Genomic DNA, 22,244 nt, shown 5'->3' on the forward strand with positions numbered 1-22,244 from the left:
ACTCTAATGTTGTTACTTTGGAAACCACAATTCATTTTGTAAAATAGAGCAATCCAATGCTGTGAAATTGTGCTTTTGGAGCCGGTTCGGACTGCAACGCGCAGCCGAATGCCGTCCATCAGAGCAACTTAAACTTTTGCGGAGCTTTCCTTGGCAAAATACCAGAATGTCCCAAGGCGTCGGAAACAAGGAGCTTTCTGTTAAGCTCCATAAACCCTCCGTATTTGCAGCCCCTCCTTAGAGTTCCTATATTGCACATGGCAAACTATATGTGTGCGCATGGAAACAGACCAGCTCGCTGTGCTCAGGAGTCATAAAACATAATCATCACTTTGAGATCTGTGAAAGGCACAAAAGGAAATAATTAATAGTATCCTTTGCCTATCTACGCTCCCTTTGCAACTGGAACGTCTTAAAGATTAAGTTGTAAAAATAGCCCCTTATCCAGGTCAGGGGGACTTAAGGGCTAAGACTTCCTTTCACCTCCAGTGTTTTGAAAAGGAAAACAGTCTCCTTTTTTGGGTTGTGAGTAGAGACCAGTGGATCTCCAAAGATGGTTGGTTGTTGCATGTCTTCCTGCTTTATTTATATTATACAGGCAAGTTACAAACAAGAGTTTGGGTTGTTGTGAGTTTTCCAGGCTGTATGGCCATGTTCCAGAAGTATTCTCTCCTGACGTTTCACCCACATCTATGGCAGGCATCCTCAGAAGTTGTGACATGTTTTGGAAACTAGGCAAGTGGAGTTTGTATATCTGTGGAATAATGTCCAGGGTGGGAGAAAGGACTCTTGTCTGTTGGAGGCAAGTGTGAATGTTGCAATTGACCGACATGTAGTTCTTGTGGGTTTTTTCGGGCTATATGGCCATGTTCTAGAGGCATTTCTCCTGACGTTTCGCCTGCATCTATGGAAAGCATCCTCAGAGGATGCTCCTCACCTCTGAGGATGCTTTCCATAGATGCAGGCGAAACATCAGGAGAAATGCCTCTAGAACATGGCCATATAGCCCGAAAAAACCCACAAGAACTTAGTGATTCCAGCCATGAAAGCCTTCGACAATACATTGAATGACATGTGTTTTGGACTTGAACTCCCACCATTCCTAACAGCCTCATGCCCCTTCCTTTCCCCCCTCATCCAAGCCTGTTCTACATGGAACAAATAATGCAGTTCCAAACTACATTAGAAAGTGAAGCTCCGTGGTGGTTAGAGAAATAACTTGTTTTGATATCTCTGTATGTGTTTTAGTTAAGCTGGGAATATGACTCCCCAATCCTTATGGCTGCCATCTCATAGTTGCATGTTGTAAACAGATGGCAATAATACATATTATGCTCTCGGACGCTTCTCTGGGGATGATGAGAAAATTCCCTTGGGCAACTTGCAGACAATGAAGCCAGGCTGGTTTGGGAAGATCTGTTCTGAACAAGGACGAAGTCTGAGATCATCTGGGGAGGCCCTGCTCTCGACCCCATCACTGTCACAAGTGAGGCTGGTGGGGACGAGGAGCAGGGCTTTCTCAGTGGTAGCCCCCCACCTGTGGAACTCACTCCCGGGGGAAATTAGGACATCATCATCCCTCCTCTCCTTCAGGAGGAGGGTGAAGACATGGTTATGGGACCAGGCCTTTGGGCAATCTGGCAATTAAATAAGACAATCAGGCGAGTAAGACCAACAGGATTGTTAAAGTGGAACGGAAAACTAGAACTATGAGTTAGCGATCGCTGACCATGTAAGAGGAGGAACTGGGTTTGTATTGTTTTTTATTGATTTTATTGATTTTATTGGTATAATGCATGAACTAGTGTGAATTGTGAATTGATGTAATTTTGTGTCTTGATTGTTCTGTGCTGCAGGCATCAAATTGTGCCTTTGCTTCTGTAAGCCGCCCTGAGTCCCCTTCGGGGTGAGAAGGGCGGGGTAAAAGAACCCCAAATAAAAATAAGAACAAAACAACACATCACAATTGATGTCTCCCAAGTCATGAGGTTGCTTTGGCATCAAGCTGGAGAGTTTTGGTGATAATCAAGGGTCTCTACATTCATAAAATCCTAGAGTTGGAAGAGACCTGGTGGGCCATCCAGTCCAACCCCATTCTGCCAAGAAGCAGGAAAATTGCACTCAAACCACCCCCAACAGATAGTCATGCAGCCTTTGTTTCAAAGCCTCCAAAGAAGGAGCCTCCACACATTCCGGTGCAGAGGGTTCCACTGCTGAACAGCTCTCACAGTCAGGAAATCCTTCCTAATGTTGAGATGGAATCTCCTTTCCTGTAGTTTGAAGCCATTGTTCCATGTCTTAGTCTCCAGGACAGCAGAGAACAAGCTTACTTCCTCCTCCCTATGACTTCCTCTCACATACTTATACATAGAATCATAGAATCATAGAGTTGGAAGAGACCTCATGGGCCATCCAGTCCAACCCCCTGCCAAGAAGCAGGAATATTGCGTTCATATCACCCCTGACAGATGGCCATCCAGCCTCTGTTTAAAAGTCTCCAGAGAAGGAGCTTCCACCACACTATGGGGCAGAGAGTTCCACTGCTGAACGGCTCTCACAGTCAGGAAGTTCTTCCTAATGTTCAGGGGAATCTCCTTTCTTGTAGTTTGAAGCCATTGTTCAGTTGCGTCCTAGTCTCCAGGGAAGCAAAAAACAAGCTTGTTCCTCCTCCCTATGACTTTCCCTCACATCTTAATCCATGCCCCTCATCATGTCTCCTCTCAGCCTTCTCTTCAGGCTAAACATGGCCAGCTCTTTCCTCATAGAGCTTGTTCTTCAGACACTTGATCATTTTAGTCGCCCTCCTCTGGATGCATTCCAGCTTATCAACATCTCCCTTCAAGTGTGGTGTCCAGAATGGTACACAGTATGATTCCAGGTGTGGTCTAACCAAGGCAGAATAGAGGGGCAGATTAACATCCCTGGATCTGGACACTAGGCTCCTATTGATGCAGGCCAACATCCCATTGGCTTTTTTTTTGCCACTGCATGGCATTGTTGGCTCATGTTTAACTTGTTGTCCACAAGGATTCCAACATCTTTTTCACACGCACTGCTCTCGAGCCACGTGTTCCCCATTCTGTAGCTTTGCATTTCATTTTTCCTGCCAAAGTGGAGTATTTTGCATTTGTCCCTGTTGAACTTCATTTTGTTAGTTCTGGCCCATCATCTCTCTAATCTGTCAAGATCGTTTTGAATTCTGCTCCTGCCCTCTGGACTATTGGCTCTCCCTCCCAATTTGGTGTTGTCTGCAAACTTGATGATCCTGCCTTCTAACCCTTCATCTAAGCCATTAATAAAGTTGTTGAACAGGACCGGGCCCAGGACAGAACCCTGCTGATGGCACTCCACTCGTCCCTTCTTTCCATGATGAAAAGGAAGCATTGGGGAGAATCAACCTCTGGGTTCGTTCGCTTAACAAATTACAGATCCACCTAACCGTCATTTTGCCTAGCCCACATTTGACTAGTTTGTTTGTAGAATTAAATCATGGGATTTGTAGCTTGGTGAGGCATCGGCACTGTCTAACGGAGGAAGCTAAAGATCTTGTAAACTACAACTCCCAGGATTGCAGAGCATTGAGCCATGGCAGTTAAAGTGAGGTTAAACTGCAATCATTCGAAAGTGATGCTGCATCCATTGAACTCTCCAAGGTGCTGAATCTGACAGCTCTTTCAGCATTTGGATTTGTTATTGTATTGTCGAAGGCTTCCATCGCTGGAATCACTCAGTTGTTGTAGGTTTTTTGGGATATATGGCCGTGTTCTAGAAGCATTCTCTCCTGACATTCCATCTGCATCTATGGCAGGCATCCTCAGAGGTTGTGAGGTCTCAACCTCTGAGGATGCCTGCCATAGATCCAGCGTACCTGTCCGAATGTATCTCTTTCTACGACCCACCTTGGAGTTTAAGATCTTCTGGGGAGGCCCTGCTCTCGGCCCTGCCTCTGTATCAAACATGTTTGGCGGGAACGAGGGACAGGGCCTTCTCAGTGGTGGCCCCCCACCTGTGGAATTCACTTTCTGGGGAAATTAGGTCATCGCCATCCCTCCTCTCCTTTAGAAAGAAGGTAAGAAGGTGGATGTGGGACCAAGCCTTCAGGTAGTTAGGCAGAAAGGACAATTGACAATGTTGACAATGACTTGGAAAATGGATTATGGATAAGTTAAACGGAGTACTCAATCACAGTATACGGCTAGATAATGGCCACCAGACTGGTAATATCTCAGTGGACTGTAAGTATATTGTTTTAATGTTTTATGCTTTTAACTGTTATAATTATTGCTGTTTGTGTTTTATTATGCGGCATTGAATAGTTGCCAATTGGCAGCCACCCTGAGTCCCCCCAAGGATTGAGAAGGGCGAGGTAAAAGTGTCAAAAAATATAAATAAATAGTTGCAGGCAAAACATCAGGAGAGAATGCTTCTAGAACATGGCCATATAGCCCAAAAAATTTACAACAACCCAAAAGTTTGATCATTTTGTTTTCTTACAGTCACAATAATAACCCTCGGGATGGGTGCCATTTTAATGCTGTGTTTCTCTTGAAAGTAATGCCAAATTGATTTCCCTTTACGTTCATTTTTACGCAAGATTGTTTACTGCTTCCATGGAGACTAGGATGCGGAACAATGGCTTCAATCTACAAGAGAGGAGATTCCATCTGAACATGAGGAAGAACTTCCTGACTGTGAGAGCCATTCAGCAGTGGAACTCTCTGCCCCGGAGTGTGGTGGAGGCTCCTTCTTTGGAAGCTTTTAAACAGAGGCTGGATGGCCATTTGTCAGGGGTGATTTGAATGCAATATTCCTGCTTCTTGGCAGAATGGGGTTGGACTGGATGGCCCAGGAGGTCTCTTCCAACTCTTTGATTCTATGATTCTATATCAACATACAGATGTGCTTGCCTAATTCCTTTTAAATTCAGTGTTTGTATTATAGAATTAGGGTGATATTCACTTCTCGAGAAGTGTGCCATTTAAGCAGTGTAGATAACAGCACTTTTGTCCTTCTTGAGCAGTTTTTGGAAAGAGAATTTTCCTGTTGAGAGTGATACAGTTAGTGGTATTTTGCAGGGGATTTTATCACTCAGATGATGTAATGACCTCTCACACAAAATGTATTTTCCCTTCACACTGAATGGCAGGAATGTAGTAGGATCTGCATAGAAAAAGCAATAGCAGCATTCCTGTTAGTGGAATCACCATTCTGCTTCAAGCTATGGGTGAAGAGGAATGCCGTTGTGCTTGGCAAAATAACATTCTTGTATTTTTTGTGTGAAAACATCCTTTTCCATGCTGTCATCCCCGTTGTGTTAGACCTTAACTGAATTGTGTTTAAGTGTCACGTATAATGAAAGTCATGCTAGGTAAAAATGCAGCACCTTTCCCCATTTTCCCCCACTTTCACGGGGGTGCTATGCCCCTAATATCAGCAAACGTGGAAGGATGACTGTACACAAAAGTGGAGCTGAACCTGCAGACGTTTGAACAAGTGAGCCTCTGTTGTGATCTGAAATGGTGCAGCTGGTCAAAGGTCTGCTAGTAGCTTTGTGAGAACTGGCCTGGGAACAGGTTTCAGAGTGATGTAAGCATCTCCTAAGTGTTTGCACAAGGCAGGAGGAAGTCTTCAGAGTAGGGTCGGAGGCCATCTCAGGACTTTTTTGAGTCTTCTTTGCTTGTCTCTGAAGAAGTGGTTGAGGAAGCAATAAAACTTGGAGCTCATGTCAATATTTACTCTCCCAAACACAAAGTGTTTGCAGGCTGGAAGTGGTGCAGGACTTTGAGTGGCAAAGAAGTGCAAGGGGAAGATGTGGATGTGTTCCAGCAATCCTCAAAGGCTCCAGAGATGAGAAGACCTTCTGTCCTGTTGGGCCCAACCTTCTTACACATTAGTATTGCCATACATTATTATCCAGGAAATAATGGACTTCTTAGACTCATACAGTTGGAAGGGCATGGCAATCACCCTGCCATGTGGGAACACACAATCAAAGCCATCCTGACAGATGACCATCCAGGTACTGGGTTGTTGTAGGTTTTTTTGGGCTATATGGCCATGTTCTAGAGGCATTCTCTCCTGACGTTTCACCTGCATCCATGGCAAGCATCCTCAGAGGTAGTGCATCCAGGTACTGCTTAAAAGCCTCCAAAGAAGGAGACCCCATCAGACTCCCAAGTAGCGCATTCGACCGTTGAACATCTTTTACCAACAGGTGGTTCTTCCTAATGTTTTTGTGGAATCTTTTCCCTTAACATTTGAACCCATTGCCCCATAATGTCCTAGTCTTTAGAGTAGAAATTTATGCAATTTCCAATGTTTTCATAGAATCATACAGTGAAGAGGCACTGACTGGCCTAAGGGGATACTAGGAAGACCAATGTTCTTGAGATCTAGACTCCAAAAGTGACAACTTCTAGACTTGAGATTTCGTCAACCAACATGGTCAGATGATGGGAGACATACCTTAACAACACCAGTTGCTCTGCTACTGGGACATATGGTTGGTCATGGGATGCTTCTCTTCATTTAGATTTGGATGGGACTCATGCAACCTTCTATGTTGGACTGCAGCTTCCAGCATATCTCACTGTGAGAGTGTTGCAACATTATGAAGCCGTATGGTTCATAGAGTCAGAAGAGACCTCTTGGGCCATCCAGTCCAACCCCCTGCCAAGAAGCAGGAAAATCCCATTCAAATCACCCCCGAAAGATGGCCATCCAGTCTCTGTTTAAAAGCCTCCAAAGAAGGAGTCTACACCACACTCCGGGGCAGAGAGTTCCACTGCTGAACAGCTCTCACAGTTAGAAAGTTCTTCCTCATGTTCAAATGGAATCTCCTTTCTTGTAGTTTGAAGCCATTGCTCCACGTCCTATTCTCCAGGGCTGCAGAAAACAAGATTGCTCCCTCCTCCCTATGACTTCCTCTCACATACTTATATCATGTCTCCTCTCAGCCTCCTCTTCTTCAGGCTAAACATGCCCAGCTCTTTAAGCCGCTCTTCATAGGGCTTGTTCTCCAGACCCTTGATCATTTTAGTTGCCCTCCCCTGGACACATTCCAGCTTGTCAACATCTCCGTTCAATTGTGGTGCCCAAAATTGGACACAGTACTCCAGATGTGATCTAACCAAAGCACAATAGGGGGGTAGCATGACTTCCCTGGATCTAGACAGTATAGAACTATATGCTATAGCTTTGGAAGACATTAGACTCCAACTCCCATCATTTCTCTCCATTGGCCATGTGCACAAGAGTCCATGAGAGTTGTGGTCCACTCACTGCCCCTGTTCTGTGTAAGACTATTTGGTGTCAATATCAAGTAGAGTGCAGCATAGCTAGTCCAATAAGAGCTTGTGGAGCAAAACTACTCAGGTTGCTTTTGTAAGGTTAAAGAAGGAGCTCTTGTATTTATTGTTCCACGAAATCCATCTTGAGATAAGAAAAGAGATAGACAAAAGAGTATTACTTCAATTTCAATAGGAGGACCCTTAAGGATGTAAGTCTTTTGAGGTAGGATTCTCATTGATGCTCCCTTCCCAGGCAAAGGAGTAAGTAAGTACCTCTTGCAAGAAGAGGGAAATTATCTTAGCAGGCCTCAAAAAGACTTGAGTGTGTAGATCTAAGAAGGACACAGTGAGGAGAAATAACATGTTAGGTATTTTCTCTATAGCTCTCACCCATCACTATATACTGTATATCAGTATTGATACCACTTCGCTTCCAACATTCTGCAAGATGAAATGTGGGCAAAAGTGTGCATTATTTAGCATTGAGCATGACTTATATTGAGAAAGCTAGCATGGTATAGTGGTTTGAGCATCATACTATAAATGCTAAAGGAGTTGTGCATTGGATTAAGATCCTGCAAGACCTGGGTCTGAATCCCAGCTCGGCCATGAAAACTCCACTAGATGACTTTGGGAAAGTCCACTCTCTCAGAGACAAGCCATGACCACCTGTCTCTGATAGAACATGGCAGAAAACCCTAGGACAGTGTTTCTCAACCTGTGGGTCGGGACCCTTGGAGGGGTCATGAGGCAGTGTCAGAGGGGTCACCAAAGACCACCAGAAAACACGGTATTTTCCATTGGTCATGGGGGTTATCTGTGGGAAGTCTGGTCCAGTTCTATCATTCATGGGATTCAGAATGTTCTTTGATAGTGGTTGAACTATACATCCCAGCAACTACAACTCCCAAATCCCAAGGTCTATTTTCCCCAAACTCCACCAGTGTTCACATTTGGGCATATTGAGTATTCGTGCCAAGTTTGGTCCAGATCCACCATTGTTTGAGTCCACAGTACTCTCTGGATGTAGGTGAACTACAACTCCAAAACTCAAGGTCAATGCCCACTAAACCCTTAGAATATTTTCAATTGGTCATGGGAGTTCTGTGTGCCAAGACTGGTTCAATTCCATCATTGGTGAAGTTCAGAATGCAATTTGATTGTGGGTGAACTATAAATCCCAGCAACTACAGCTCCCAAAGGACAAAATCAATCCCCTCCCCAACTCCACCAGTATTCAGATTTGGGCGCAATGGGCATTTGTGCCAAATTTGGTTCAGTGAATGAAAATACATCCTGCACATCAGATATTTACATTACGATTAATAAAAGTAGCAAAATGACAATTATGAAGTAGCAATGAAAATAATGTTAAGGTTGGGGGTCACCACAACATAAGGAACTGTAATAAGGGGTCGCAGCACTAGGAAGGTTGAGAAACACTGCCCTAGGACAAGGTTGCCATAAGTCAAAGTTGACTTGAGGCCACACGACAACTAAATACACCATAGCGTTGCAAGGGGTGTGCTACAATGTTTTGCATTTTGCATAGTCCTCCTCTGCATGAACGATATGCCAGGGCTGGAATGCAGAGCTGGAAGGGTTGGCTTGGAAACAGCCAAGTGCATGATGCAGGTTTGTGTGGTGAAGGTGCTGCTAAAATGTAAGGCAGCAGAGCCTGTTGCTAGGAAGCAAAGACTTGTGCCAGATACGCCGTGTAGCATTGACGGCATCTTGGACACCGCCAATTGAGGATTAAGGTGGGTGAGGATTTTGCATTCGTTGCAAAATAGAGCCCCCCTTTTTACTTGTTTGGGAGCTATTCTTCAAATTCTACAGCACTGTTGGCCACAGCTGACCTCCAACTGAAGCGCTCAAGGGCCAGGGCTTCCCAATTCTCGTTGTCTATGCCACAGTTTTCAAGGTTGGCTTTGAGCCCATCTTTAAATCTCTTTTCCTGTCCTCCAACATTGCGTTTTCTGTTCTTGAGTTTGGAGTAGAGCAACTGCTTTGGGAGACTATGGTTGGGCATCCGGACAACATGGCCAGTCCATCAGAGTTGATGGCGGAGGACCATCGCTTCAGTGCTGGTGGTCTTTGCTTCTTCCAGCACGCTGACATTTTGTCCGCTGCACATAAAAATCAACAGTATAAGGTTTTCTTTAACACACATACTTGATCCTGTTACGACTTACTGTAACAAACTCCACAAAAGGCATGCAGTTGAGCTTTGAGAACCTAAATCCCTCTTACACTTTGTATCTGGTAATTATTTAACAACCCAATTACATGGCTTTTGAGGGTTGTTTCTTTCCCTACAAGGTGTTTCTGGGGGTTTTGATCCCTCAAGATGGCACATGCATAAGTGAGCAAAGTCACATGTGCCTTATCCTTGCATGACGAGAATTTATTTACAGTTGTTGTTCATTCGTTCAGTCGTCTCCGACTCTTCATGACCTCATGGACCAGCCCACGCCAGAGCTCCCTGTCGGCCGTCACCACCCCCAGCTCCTTCAAGGTCAGTCCAGTCACTTCAAGGATGCCACCCATCCATCTTGCCCTTGGTCGGCCCCTCTTCCTTTTGCCTTCCACTTTCCCCAGCATAATTGTCTTCTCTAGGCTTTGCTGTCTCCTCATGATGTGGCCAAAGGACTTCAACTTTGTCTCTAGTCTCCTTCCCTCCAGTGAGCAGCCGGGCTTTATTTCCTGGAGGATGGACTTGTTGGATCTTCTCGCAGTCCAAGGCACTCTCAGCACTTTCCTCCAACACCACAGCTCAAAAGCATCTCTCTTCCTTCGCTCAGCCTTCCCTAAGGTCCAGCTCTCACATCCGTAGGTTACTACAGGGAATACCATGGCTTTGACTAGGCAATGGATCTTTGTTGCCAGTCTGATGTCTCTACTCTTTACTATTTTATCGAGACTGGACATTGCTCTCCTCCCAAGAAGGAAGCGTCTCCTGATTTCCTGGCCACAGTCTGCATCTGCAGTCATCTTTGCACCTAGAAATACAAAGTCTGTCACGGCCTCCACGTTTTCTCCCTCTATTTCCCAGTTGTCAATCATTCTTGTTGCCATAATCTTGGGGGTTTTTTTATGTTTAGCTGCAACCCAGCTTTTGTGCTTTCTTCTTTCACCTTGATTAGAAGGCTCCTCAGCTTATTTACAGTATTTATTATTTATTGTGTCAGAAGTGAATTGAGAATACAGTTATACGTATTGTATAGAAACACCACAAGCAAAGTTACAAACTTGGCATTATACTAAATGTCCTTTGTCCAGAAGCTGGCCACTTGGAGTGCCTCTGGTGTCACTGTGAGAATTGTGCATGTGGCAGGGCTCAGGTTGCATTGTAGTAGGTGGTCTGTGGTTTGCTCTTCTCCACCCACGCATGTCGTGGATTCCACTTTATGGCCTCATTTCTTAAGGTTGGTTCTCCATCTCGTGGTGCCAGAGCGCAGTCTGTTCAGTGCCTTCCAAGTCACTGTAAGTCAAAGTTGGCTTACTATAGGTGACAAATATGGCATATTATTTGAGAACACAGAAATGAAGGACCACTCTCACAACCTCCATGTCAGACCACACAGAGGAGCCATTGAAATCCACAAGCATGTGGACAATTTCAACAGAAAGGAGGAAACCATGAAAGTGAACAAAATCTGGCTACCAGTATTAAAAAAACTCTAAAATTACAACAGCAAAACAACAGAGAGGAAACAACCAGGCACATCTTAACACCTCTCAACAAAAGATTGCTCCAGGCACTTCCAGGCTATCAAATGCTAATCAAGGTAGAAAAAACGAAATGCAAAGATACAGAATGGGGGGCAATGCCTGGCTCGAGAGCAGTACATGTTAAAAAGATCTTGGAATCCTCGTGGACAAGTTAAACATGAGCCAATAATGTGATGTGTCAGCAAAAAAAGCCAATGGGATTTTGGCCTGCATCAATTGGACCATAGTGTCTAGATCTAGGGAAGTTTGGTTAGACCACACCTGGAATATTGTGTCCAATTCTGGGCACCACAATTCAAGAGAGATATTGACAAGCTGGAATGTGTCCAGAGGAGGGCGACTCAAATGATCAAGGGTCTGGAGAACAAGCCCTATGAGGAGTGGCTTAAGGAGCTGGGCATGTTTAGCCTGAAGAAGAGAAGGCTGAGAGGAGATATGATAGCCATGTCTAAATATGTGAGAGGAAGCCACAGGGAGGAGGGAGCAAGCTTGTTTTCTGCTTCCCTGGAGACTAGGAAGCGGAACAATGGCTTCAAACTACAAGAGAGGAGATTCTATCTGAACACGAGGAAGAACTTACTGACTGTGAGAGCCATTCAGCAGTGGAACTCTCTTCCCCAGAGTGTGGTGGAGGCTCCTTCTTTGGAAGCTTTTAAACAGAGGCTGGTTGGCCATCTGTCAGGGGTGATTTGAATGCAATATTCCTGCTTCTTGGCAGGATGGGGTTGGACTGGATGGCCCATGAGGTCTCTTCCAACTCTATGATTCTATGAAGGTGGTCAGTTGAAACATTCCCACCTAGCTCCAGCAGACAAGAGTCCTTTGTCCCACCCTGGTCATTCCACAGATATATAAACCCATTTTCCTAGTTCCAACAGACCTCACTACCTCTGAGGATGCTTGCCATAGATGCAGGCGAAACGTCAGGAGAGAATGCCTCTAGAACGTGGCCATATAGCCTGAAAAAAACTACAACAACCCAGTGATTCCAGCCATGAAAGCCTTTGACAATACAATCATGGCATAGTTTAGTAGAAATACATGTTCAGTTTGAGGGAGATGCATGTGGATAGCAGCTTCCTTTTTCCTCCCTTGGGTTTGTTTTCCCAGCGTCAAGTGTGGCGTCATATTAGAAATCTGAGAAACCTAGAAATTGGAGAACCAGCTACTTTGTGTCTGCCTTGCAACATCTAATGGGTTTGTTTTCTTTTTAAACTGTCCAGAAAATGATTAATGAGACCAAACTTGTGGGAACTAAGCTGAAAATTAAACAAAGTGTTAATGAATGTCAATAAGTGGGGTTTTCAGCCATAAAACATGAGTCTTGGAGTCGTCAGATGTTCTTGATGGTTTTTAAAACATTTAACCATGGTTTGATCCGGATTGTGTGTTGGATCCAAACCTGTCTTGTGACTCCTTCTAGTTGAACACAACCTCAGTTTAGTGTCGCCATGGTCTTAGGCAGATATGCCAAATGGGTACATAGTGAAATATCTTGGAGATGGGGCCCAAATCTAAACATGAAATTTTGTTGTTATTGAAAACATTATGTATAAACTTAGTATCAGGCGATGTATGTAAGGTCTATATAAACACTATCATCTATATCAGTGGTTCTCAATGTGGGGGTCGGGACCCCTGGAGGTCTCACAAGGGAGTGTCAGAGGGGTCACTAAAGACCATGAGAAAGCACAGAATTTTCTGTTAGTCATGGGTTTGAGCCTGCCACTTTTGGACTCTCGCTTGCTGAGGTGTTCCAGCGAGTGTCTCTGTAGATCTTAGAAAACTATTTCTAGATTTAAGTCGTTGACGTGCTGGCTGATACCCAAACAGGGGATGAGCTGGAGATGTCTCTGCCTTGGTCCTTTCACTATTGGTTGCTACTTCCCAGAGGATGTCAGGTGGTGCAATACCGGCTAAGCAGTGTAATTTCTCCAGTGGTGTAGGGCGCAGACACCCTGTGATAATGTGGCATGTCTCATTAAGAGTCACATCCACTGTTTTAGTGTAGTGAGATGGTGAGAAGTGACCAGCAAGTGAACTATAAATCCCAGCAACTACAACTCTCAAAATATCAAGATCTGTTTTCCCCAAACTCCACCAGTATTCAAATTTGGGCATTGAGTATTCAGTCCTGATCCATCATTCTTTGAGTAGGCGAACTACAACTCCCAAACTCAAGGTCAATGCCCACCAAACCCTTGGCCATGGGAGTTCTGTGTGCCAAGTTTGGCCCAATTTCATCATTGGTGGAGTTCAAAATGCTCTTTGATTGGAGGTGAAATATAAATCCCAGCAACTACAACTCCCAAAATATCAAGGTCTGTTTTCCCCAAACTCCACCAGTGTTCACATTTGGGCATTGAGTATTCAGTCCTGATCCATCATTCTTTGAGTCCACAGTGCTCTCTGGGTGTAGGTGAACTACAACTCCCAATCTCAAGGTCAATGCCCACCAAACCCTTGGCCATGGGAGTTCTGTGTGCCAGAATAGAGAGGTAGCATGACTTCCCTGGATCTAGACACTAGACTCCTATTGATGCAGGCCAAAATCTCATTGGCTTTTTTTGCCACCGCATGACATAGAGTGACATCATTAGTTTTGTGGTACAAACATAGAAACAAGCAAACATAGATACATCCTTGACTTGGAGAGCGAGAGGGAAATGAATTTCATGATTTAGACTTAAGTCCCACCTCTGAGATGCCTCCTTATGTGTGTATATGCAGATACAGATATTCCAAAATTCAAAACCCTTCTGATCCTAAGCATTTGAGATACGAGATAATGTCCTGTATATCTATTGAAGTAATTTGACGTTCTGCAACTGAAGAATGCAAAAGCCAGGGAGTTGGACTAGATGTCACATGTGGTCTCTTCCAACTCTATTATTCTGTGATTGTATAACTCTAAATATTTTGCTTGTACTATTTTTAAAATTATGTTTGTTAATCACATTACTGTATTGTGTGTGCACGCCCATCTCAACACACATACACATTGCAGTTGATTTTTATTTTTTATTTATTTACCATATTTATACACCGCCTCTCTCACCCCGAAGGCGGCTCGAGGCGGTTTACAATCAGCAATCAATGCCCCCAACATAAAATATAGTTTAAAACATTAATATATAATATAGACCATATAAAAGTAGTAGAAACAATAAAAACCATAAAACACAAGTCCTCGGCGTCTGATTACTAAAATCATTTTCCCGTCACATCGTCCAATTGTTCCGTAAACTAGTCTTTTACACTGCATTTGCAAATGCTTGCTCAAAAAGCCAGGTTTTAACTCTCTTTTGAAATGTTAGGACTGAGGGGGCCGATCTGATATCCCTAGGGAAGGGCGTTCCATAGCCGAGGAGCCACCACTGAGAAGGCCCTGTCTCTCGTTCCCGCCAATCGCATCTGCGAAGAAGGTGGGACCAAGAGCAGGGCCTCCCCAGATGATCTTAAGCTCCTAGCTGTTCATAGAGAGAGATACATTCAGACAGGTAAGCTGGGCTTTAAAGGCTAAAGCACTTCGAATTGTGCCCAGTAGCAAACTGGCAGCCAGTGGAGTTGGCGCAACAGAGGAGTCATGTGTTCCCTGAGTGTTGCTCCTGTTAGTAACCTGGCTGCCGCCCGTTGGACCATTTGAAGCTTCTGAACAGTCTTCAAAGGCAGCCCCACGTAGAGAGCGTTGCAGTAGTCTATACGGCAGTGGTTTTCAACCTGGGGGTCGGGACCCCTGAAGGGGTCGCGAGGGGGTGTCAGAGGGGTCGCCAAAGACCATCACAGACAGTATTTTCTGTTGGTCATGGGAGTTCTGTGTGGGAAGTTTGGCCTAATTCTATAGTTGGTGGGCTTCAGAATGCTCTTTAGTAGTAGGTGGACTATAAATCCCAGCAACTACAACTCCCAAATGTCAAGGTCTATTTCCCCTGAACTTTACCAGTGTTCACATAGGGCATATTGAATATTCGTGTAGAGTTTGATCCAGATCCATCATTGTTTGAGTCCACAGTGCTCTCTGGATGTAGGCGAACTACAACTCTAAAACCCAAGTTCAATGACCACCAAACCCTTCCAGTATTTTCTGTTGGTCATGAGTTCCATGTGCCAAGTTTGGTTCAAGTCCATTCTTGGTGTAGTTCAGAATGCTCTTTGAATGTAGGTGAACTATAAATCCCAGCAACTACAACTTCCAAATGTCAAGGTCTATTTCCCCCAAACTTCACCAGTGTACATATTTGGGCATATTGAGTATTTGTGCCAAGTTTGGTACAGACCCATCATTGTTTGAGCCCACAGTGCTCAGTCCTCCCATCCCAACCCCACCAGTATTCACATTTGGGCATTTTGGGTATTTGTGCCAAATTTGGTCCAGTGAATGAGAATACATCCTGCATATCAGATATTTACATAACAATTCATAACAGTAGCAAAATTACAATTATGAAGTAGCAACAAAAATAATTGAATGGCTGGGGGTCACCACAACATGAGGTATTAAGGGGTTGCGGCATTAGGAACGTCGAGAACCACTGCTATACGGGATGTAACCAGAGCGTGTACTGTACCCAATATGAGATATTCATATTGGGTACAACTTTTCCCAAGCAAAAGGTGACACCAGCTCAGATTCCCTGTAAAAACTGTAGAGCCTGCTTCCAAATTCTGTAAGACTGATAGTTCCTAAAGTAACTTCATTTGCCGCTGTTGGTCTCCCCTTTGGATCCGGTTGGCGGCTTTGCCAACCATATCCAAAGGGAAGGGAAGTGGGGAGATGACCATGATAATCCTCTCCAAAATATCTGAGAAGTGCTTTTGTGGCATATTGCAAGCAAAGCAAATTGCAAGTGGAAGCCAAGCATAGCAGATGGGTTCAGGATGACGGACTTTGCCAAGGTGACTCTGGGATTGGGTCAGTGGCTGTGAAGGGATGCCAAAACTACCCATCAAAAAAAGCCAATGGGATTTTGGCCTGCATCAATAGGAGCCTAGTGTCTAGATCTAGGGAAGTAATGCTAAACCTCTATTCCGCTTTGGTTAGACCACACCTGGAATATTGTGTCCAATTCTGGGCACCACAATTCAAGAGAGATATTGACAAGCTGGAATGTGTCCAGAGGAGGGCGACTAAAATGATCAAGGGTCTGGAGAACAAGCCCTATGAGGAGCGGCTTAAGGAGCTGGACATGTTTAGCCTGAAGAAAAGAAGGCTGAGAGGAGATATGATAGCCATGTATAAATATGTGAGAGGAAGCCACAGGGAGGAGCGAGCAAGCTTGTTTACTGCTTCCCTGGAAACTAGGACACAATGGAACAATGGTTTCAAACTACAAGAGAGGAGATTCCATCTGAACAAGAGGAAGAACTTCCTGACTGTGAGAGCCGTTCAGCAGTGGAACTCTCTGCCCCAGAGTGTGGTGGAGGCTCCTTCTTTGGAAGCTTTTAAACAGAGGCTGGATGGCCATCTGTCAGGGGTGATTTGAATGCAATATTCCTGCTTCTTGGCAGAATGGGGTTGGACTGGATGGCCCATGAGGTCTCTTCCAACTCTTTGATTCTATGATTCTATGAAAAGAAAATTGAATTATAAAAGCTCTAGACCTGGAACAAATTGACATGTCGATTAAAATGATGACATCAACTGTAGTTTTATATATAGTGTTTTTAAAGTTGTTTTTGTAATTGTGATATATGATATTTTAATGAGTGTATATGTTTTTTATGGCTGGAAACCGGTCTGAGTCCCTCAATGAGGTTGAGAAGCTCGGTATAGAAAACTGTGAAATAAATAATAAATAAATAAATAAATCAAAATCTCATGGATTGTATGAAACTTCAGGAATTTATGAAACTTTGCAGAGTTTGGAGACAACTTCAGCACCCTTTTGGGAGAGTGGGTGGGATTGTGCTTTGGCTCATGTGCAGATATTGCTCATTCTTGACTTACTGGTTCTTGACCCATTATATCTCAAGGCTGCCTTCACAAACATTTGCTGTGTTTGTGTTGCACCAGAAGAAGAAACAAAACTAGCCTTCCAAGATGCTTGAAATTTCCGGCAGTCTTTGGAAATCTGTCAATGTGTAACTTTAGCTCTGCTTGTAAACAAGGGCTGTGTTTAGCTTTTTATTAAAAAATGTGCCCATCGATCTCTGTCAAAGTCCACCAGCTAGCAAAGCCAGATAGGCAGTGTGTCTTCTCGTAACCTTAAGAAAGGAAAAAGTTGGCTTTTTATGTTTTGCTGATGTGCCCAGAGATTTTTTCATGGGTCATCACGGATGAGGGATTTTGGAGTGAATTCACCACTCCCACCTGGAACACTTGCAAATCATTAATCTTGCTGTTTTGATCCCATTTTGGTCCAAAGTGGCTTGACTGTTTCTTTTATGAACACAAGGAAACTGGAGTCATGTCTATGCCCATACCTTGGGAAATCGGATCTGGCCACAGTGGTCCACACTCTTGTTACATCCCGAATAGATTACTGCAATGCGCCCCAAACCACTGGAGAAATTACACTGCTTAGCCGGTATTGCACCACCTGACATCCGCCGGGAAGTAGCAGCCAATAGTGAAAGGACCAAGGCAGAGACATCTCCAGCTCATCCCCTGTTTGGGTATCAGCCAGCACGTCAACAGCTTAAATCAAGACATAGTTTTCTTAGATCTACAGAGACACTCGCTGGAACACCCCAGCAAGCGAGAGTCCAAAAGTGGCAGGCCCAAACCCAGCACCTCAATCCATGAGTGATACCAAATGAGAGACTCCCCCTTCCTGGGCACTCAGAAGACTGGGCGACTTGGAAGGTGCTGAACAGACTACGCTCTGGCACCACGAGATGCAGAGCCAACCTTCAGAAATGGGGCTACAAAGTGGAATCCACAGCATGCGAGTGCGGAGAAGAGCAAACCACTGACAACCTGCTGCAATGCAACCTGAGCCCTCCCACATTCACAATGGAGGACCTTCTTGCGGCAACCCCAGAGGCACTCCAAGTGGCCAGATACTGGTCAAAGGACATTTAACCAAATACCAAATTTGCAAAATCTGTGTGTTTTTTTCTCCTTTTTCTTGAGAAAAAAAACACACAGATTTTGCAAACTTTGGTTTTTGCCTGTTAAATGTCCTATGACCAGTATCTGGCCACTTACGGCAGTGCACTCTGGGGTTGCGCTTGAAGACTGTTCGGAAACTTCAGTTAGTCCAGCGGGCGGCAGCCAGATTGCTCACCGGAGCGTCATACAGGGAGCATACTACCCCTCTATTATGTCAGCTCCACTGGCTGCCAATCCAGTTCCGAGCACAATTCAAAGTACTGGTTTTGACCTACAAAACCCTATACGGTTCCGGCCCAGCGTATCTGTCTGAACGCATCTCCCTCTATGTCCCGCCTCGGAGTTTAAGATCTTCTGGGGAGGCCCTGCTCTCAGCCCCACCTCTCTCACAAGTGAGGTTGGTGGGGACGAGGAGCAGGGCCTTCTCTGTGGTAGCCCCTCACCTGTGGAATTCACTCCCCGGGGAAATTAGGTCATTGACATCCCTTCTCTCTTTTAGAAGGAAATTAAAAACATGGATATGGGACCAAGCTTTTGGGTAATCTGGCAGATAGACAAAGGACAATGACGACTAGAATTGATAGGATTTGACAATGTGGAGTGAATTTACGGACTCTGAGCTGGCGAACGCTGAGCACTAGATTGGTTTTATTGATTATGATGGATAATTGATTGTTTTAACTGTTTATAATTGCTGTTTATATATGTTTTATCTTATTGTGTTGGCATCGAATTGTGGCTTTTGTAAGCCGCCCTGAGTCCCCCCTTGGGGGTTGCGCGAAATAAATAAATAATATGTGGGGTTTGTCTTGGGGTTGCCAGGTCTTGCAGTGCAACATGGATGCTCCTTTTTTTGGTCAGGGGCTTTTGTAGAGTCAGCTCTGGGTTAGAGAGGGGCTTTGAGTTCGGAATTGTCCCAGATTAGAATTGACTTGGACCAAAACCTGAGAGCAAGAGATGGCCAATGATGATATCATCAGGAAATGACCACAGTTGCTTACAGGTTATCATTCTAGCACGCACGCATAGACATTTATTTTTTGCTGTTTGGAAATCAAAAGATCTTAAGAAGTTGTTCCCCAATCAAAGTGAAATAAGTGGACTCTTCCCTATCACTTAGGGAGGAGGGGAATGGGACATTTATTCTTACCTCCTTGCTTCTACCTAGAAGATGGATGTAGACCAGACGATTGCTGTTGCTGTTGTTGTTGTTGCTGCTGCTGTTGTTCAAAACTTGACCTCTGAACTAGGTTAATCACAGTGTCCGGAGCAGAGGCTTTGCATACCTGGGTTCTAGTAGCATTGTTACTGTTGTTGTTGTTGTTGTTTGTCTACTTACTTTACTTACTTACTTACTTACTTACTTACTTAGGTGATCCCTCATTGTCCGAGTAAGATTGTCCTCCAAGTTCAGTGTCCTGGTGGTGGATACATAGGTGGCTGTGAAGCCCTATTCTTGACCTACATGTTCTCCCGCAGTGAGGGTATCGGTTTCCAGGTGGAAGGCAGTCCCGGTCGGGGTTGGCTCGATGCGCCTTACTCTTGGCACATTTCTCTCTTTCGCCCTCCATTCGTGCCTCTTCAAATTCCACAGGATAGCTGACCTCCAGCTGGAATGCTCAAGGGCCAGGGCTTACCAGTTCTTGGTGTCTACACCACAATTTTTAAGGTTGGCTTTGAGCCCATCTTTAAATCTCTTTTCCTGCCCACCAACATTGTGTTTTCCATTCTTGATTTCAGAGTAGAGCAACTGCTTTGGGAGACGGTGGTCGGGCATTTGGACAATGTGGCCGGTCCAGCAAAGTTGATGGCGGAGGACCATCACTTCAATGCTGGCGGTCTTTGCTTCTTCTTCCAGCACACTGACATTTGTCCGCCTGTCTTCCCAAGAGATTTGCAGGATTTTTTGGAGGCAGCGCTGATGGAATTGTTCCACAGGCATATAGCAGGATTGGAAGAACAGTGACTTTATAAACAAGCACCTTGGTATCCTTACAGATGTCCCAGTCCTCAAACACTCTGTGCTTCGTTTAGAAAAATTCTGTACTTGCAGAGCTCAGGCAGTGTTGTATTTCAGTATCATAGAATCATAGAATCAAAGAGTTGGAAGAGACCTCATGGGCATCCAGTCCAACCCCCTGCCACGAAGCAGGAATATTGCATTCAAATCACCCCTGACAGATGGCCATCCAGCTTCTGTTTAAAAGCTTCCAAAGAAGGAGCCTCCACCACACTCTGGGGCAGAGAGTTCCACTGCTGAACGGCTCTCACAGTCAGGAAGTTCTTCCTCATGTTCACTGTTGACTTTTGTTGAGAGTTGGCTGCCAAGGGAGTGTAAATGGTCAACATTTTCTAATGTTACAGTAACTAATGATCAAACAACTTTTACGACACAGAGTTGTCTTGGAGGACCTAGCAAATGTCTGGAGAGGACAACTCTGTAGTCACCACTGAGTTCTCCAATGTGATCCAAAACATCAATCCAAAACTTGCCATGGAATCTTAGATTCAGAAAATGCCCAAATGTGACCTGTTTTGTCAGACCTGGATAAATGGAACTAGGGGTATTTGTCCTGAGAATATTGGGGGAGGGGGGGGGTTGTCTTGTCAGGAGCGACTTGAGAAACTGCAAGTCTCTTCTGCTGTGAGAGAATTGGCCGTCTGCAAGGACGTTGCCCAGGGGACGCCCGGATGAATTGATGTTTTTATCATTCTTGTGGGAGGCTTCTCTCATGTCCCCGCATGAGGAGCTGGAGCTGATAGAGGGAGCTCATCCACCTCTCCCCAGATTCAAACCTGCGACTTGTGGGTCTTCAGTCCTGCCGGCACAGGGGTTTAACCCACTGGGGGCTCTAATATGGGGTCATATTATAGATTTTCTGGAAAGTCTTTGAATTTGTAGGAAGCTGCTGTTGTCTTACATGAGCTGAAGAGTCAGATACTTACTCATATCTACAGTAAAAGGCTTAGCAAATGCCTAGAAAGGTGTTTTTTTCTAGGAAACTCTAGGTCTCTAGCATAATTTTGTGATATGTTTCCATTAGGAGTCATTTATTTCAATAGCAGTAAGTCTTGGAATGTATCTCCTGCTGATATGGGAGTTGCACATCATCAATTTACTTAGTTTCCTCAACATTGAGACTCCAGGCAGCTTGTATAATTATAAAAACCCCACAACTGCTAAATACCTACAGAAAATCAATATTAAAATGGACTTACACTGCTCAGATTGTTAAAAGCATGTACACCATTGGACCTATCTAGGTCCTGCTTGCATTCTCCATGTCAAAGGCTGAAGAGGGAATATATGTCTACGGTTTGTGTGTTTACTCCTGCACATCGAAAGTTGAAAGATGGCAATACAAATGTATGCTGCTCTGTCTTTATGATATTCTGGAGCACTTTCTGAATGGGTCCAGATAATAACCCCAGGCTTCTCCCTCTCTCTTTCTCTAGGCACTGGGTCTAGCATCCTTTCTGCTCTTCAGGATCTGTCCTGGCTGTCCAAGTCCAAGGTCGAGAAGCAACTGCAGGTGATCTCGGTGCTGCAATGGGTGCTGTCCTTCCTCGTCATGGGTAAGGAAGAAAGTTGGGGTTCTCTGTAGCAGTTAGAACTGGTTTAAGGTGTCTCCACTTTTGCCATCGAGGGGCTGCCCATTTAAACTCGGCAATGTGAGGACTTTGCCCTTCCAGTGCTATTATGTGCATCTCCTTTCAGCAAAGTAAATTGTGTTGTTGTAGGTTTTTTCGGGCTATAGGCCATGTTCTAGAGGCATTCTCTCCTGATGTTTCACCTGCATCTGTGGCAAGCACCGGGATTGTGGCGCAGCTGGCTGAGTGTCAACTGCATTAAGATCACTCTGACCAAAAAGGTCATGAGTTCGAAGCCAGCCCGGGTTGGAGTGGGTTTCCAACCAATTGTGTGTAGCCTGTTGTCGACCTTTGCAACCCAAAAGACAGTTGCATCTGTCAAGTAGGAAAATAAGGTGTTGTTCATTCGTTCAGTCGTCTCCGACTCTTCGTGACCTCATGGACCAGCCCACGCCAGAGCTCCCTGTCAGCCGTCACCACCCCCAGCTCCTTCAAGGTCAGTCCAGTCACTTCAAGGATGCCATCCATCCATCTTGCCCTTGGTTGGCCCCTCTTCCTTTTGCCTTCCACTTTCC

At 44.7% G+C, this 22,244-nt stretch overlaps 1 protein-coding gene across 1 annotated transcript in view; it reads left to right on the plus strand.

Moving 5' to 3' along the window:
- Nucleotides 1-22,244, plus strand: part of DGAT2 (diacylglycerol O-acyltransferase 2) — a 69,100-nt gene that overhangs the window by 16,745 nt on the left and 30,111 nt on the right. The window contains exon 2 of the mRNA XM_060771251.2: nt 21,535-21,654. Within this exon, the coding sequence (XP_060627234.1) occupies nt 21,535-21,654 (120 nt within the window). The remainder of the gene's footprint in view (nt 1-21,534; nt 21,655-22,244) is intronic.

The sequence above is a fragment of the Anolis sagrei genome, chromosome 3 (genome assembly GCF_037176765.1).
Source record: "Anolis sagrei isolate rAnoSag1 chromosome 3, rAnoSag1.mat, whole genome shotgun sequence".
In the NCBI taxonomy this organism is placed as follows: domain Eukaryota; kingdom Metazoa; phylum Chordata; class Lepidosauria; order Squamata; family Dactyloidae; genus Anolis; species Anolis sagrei.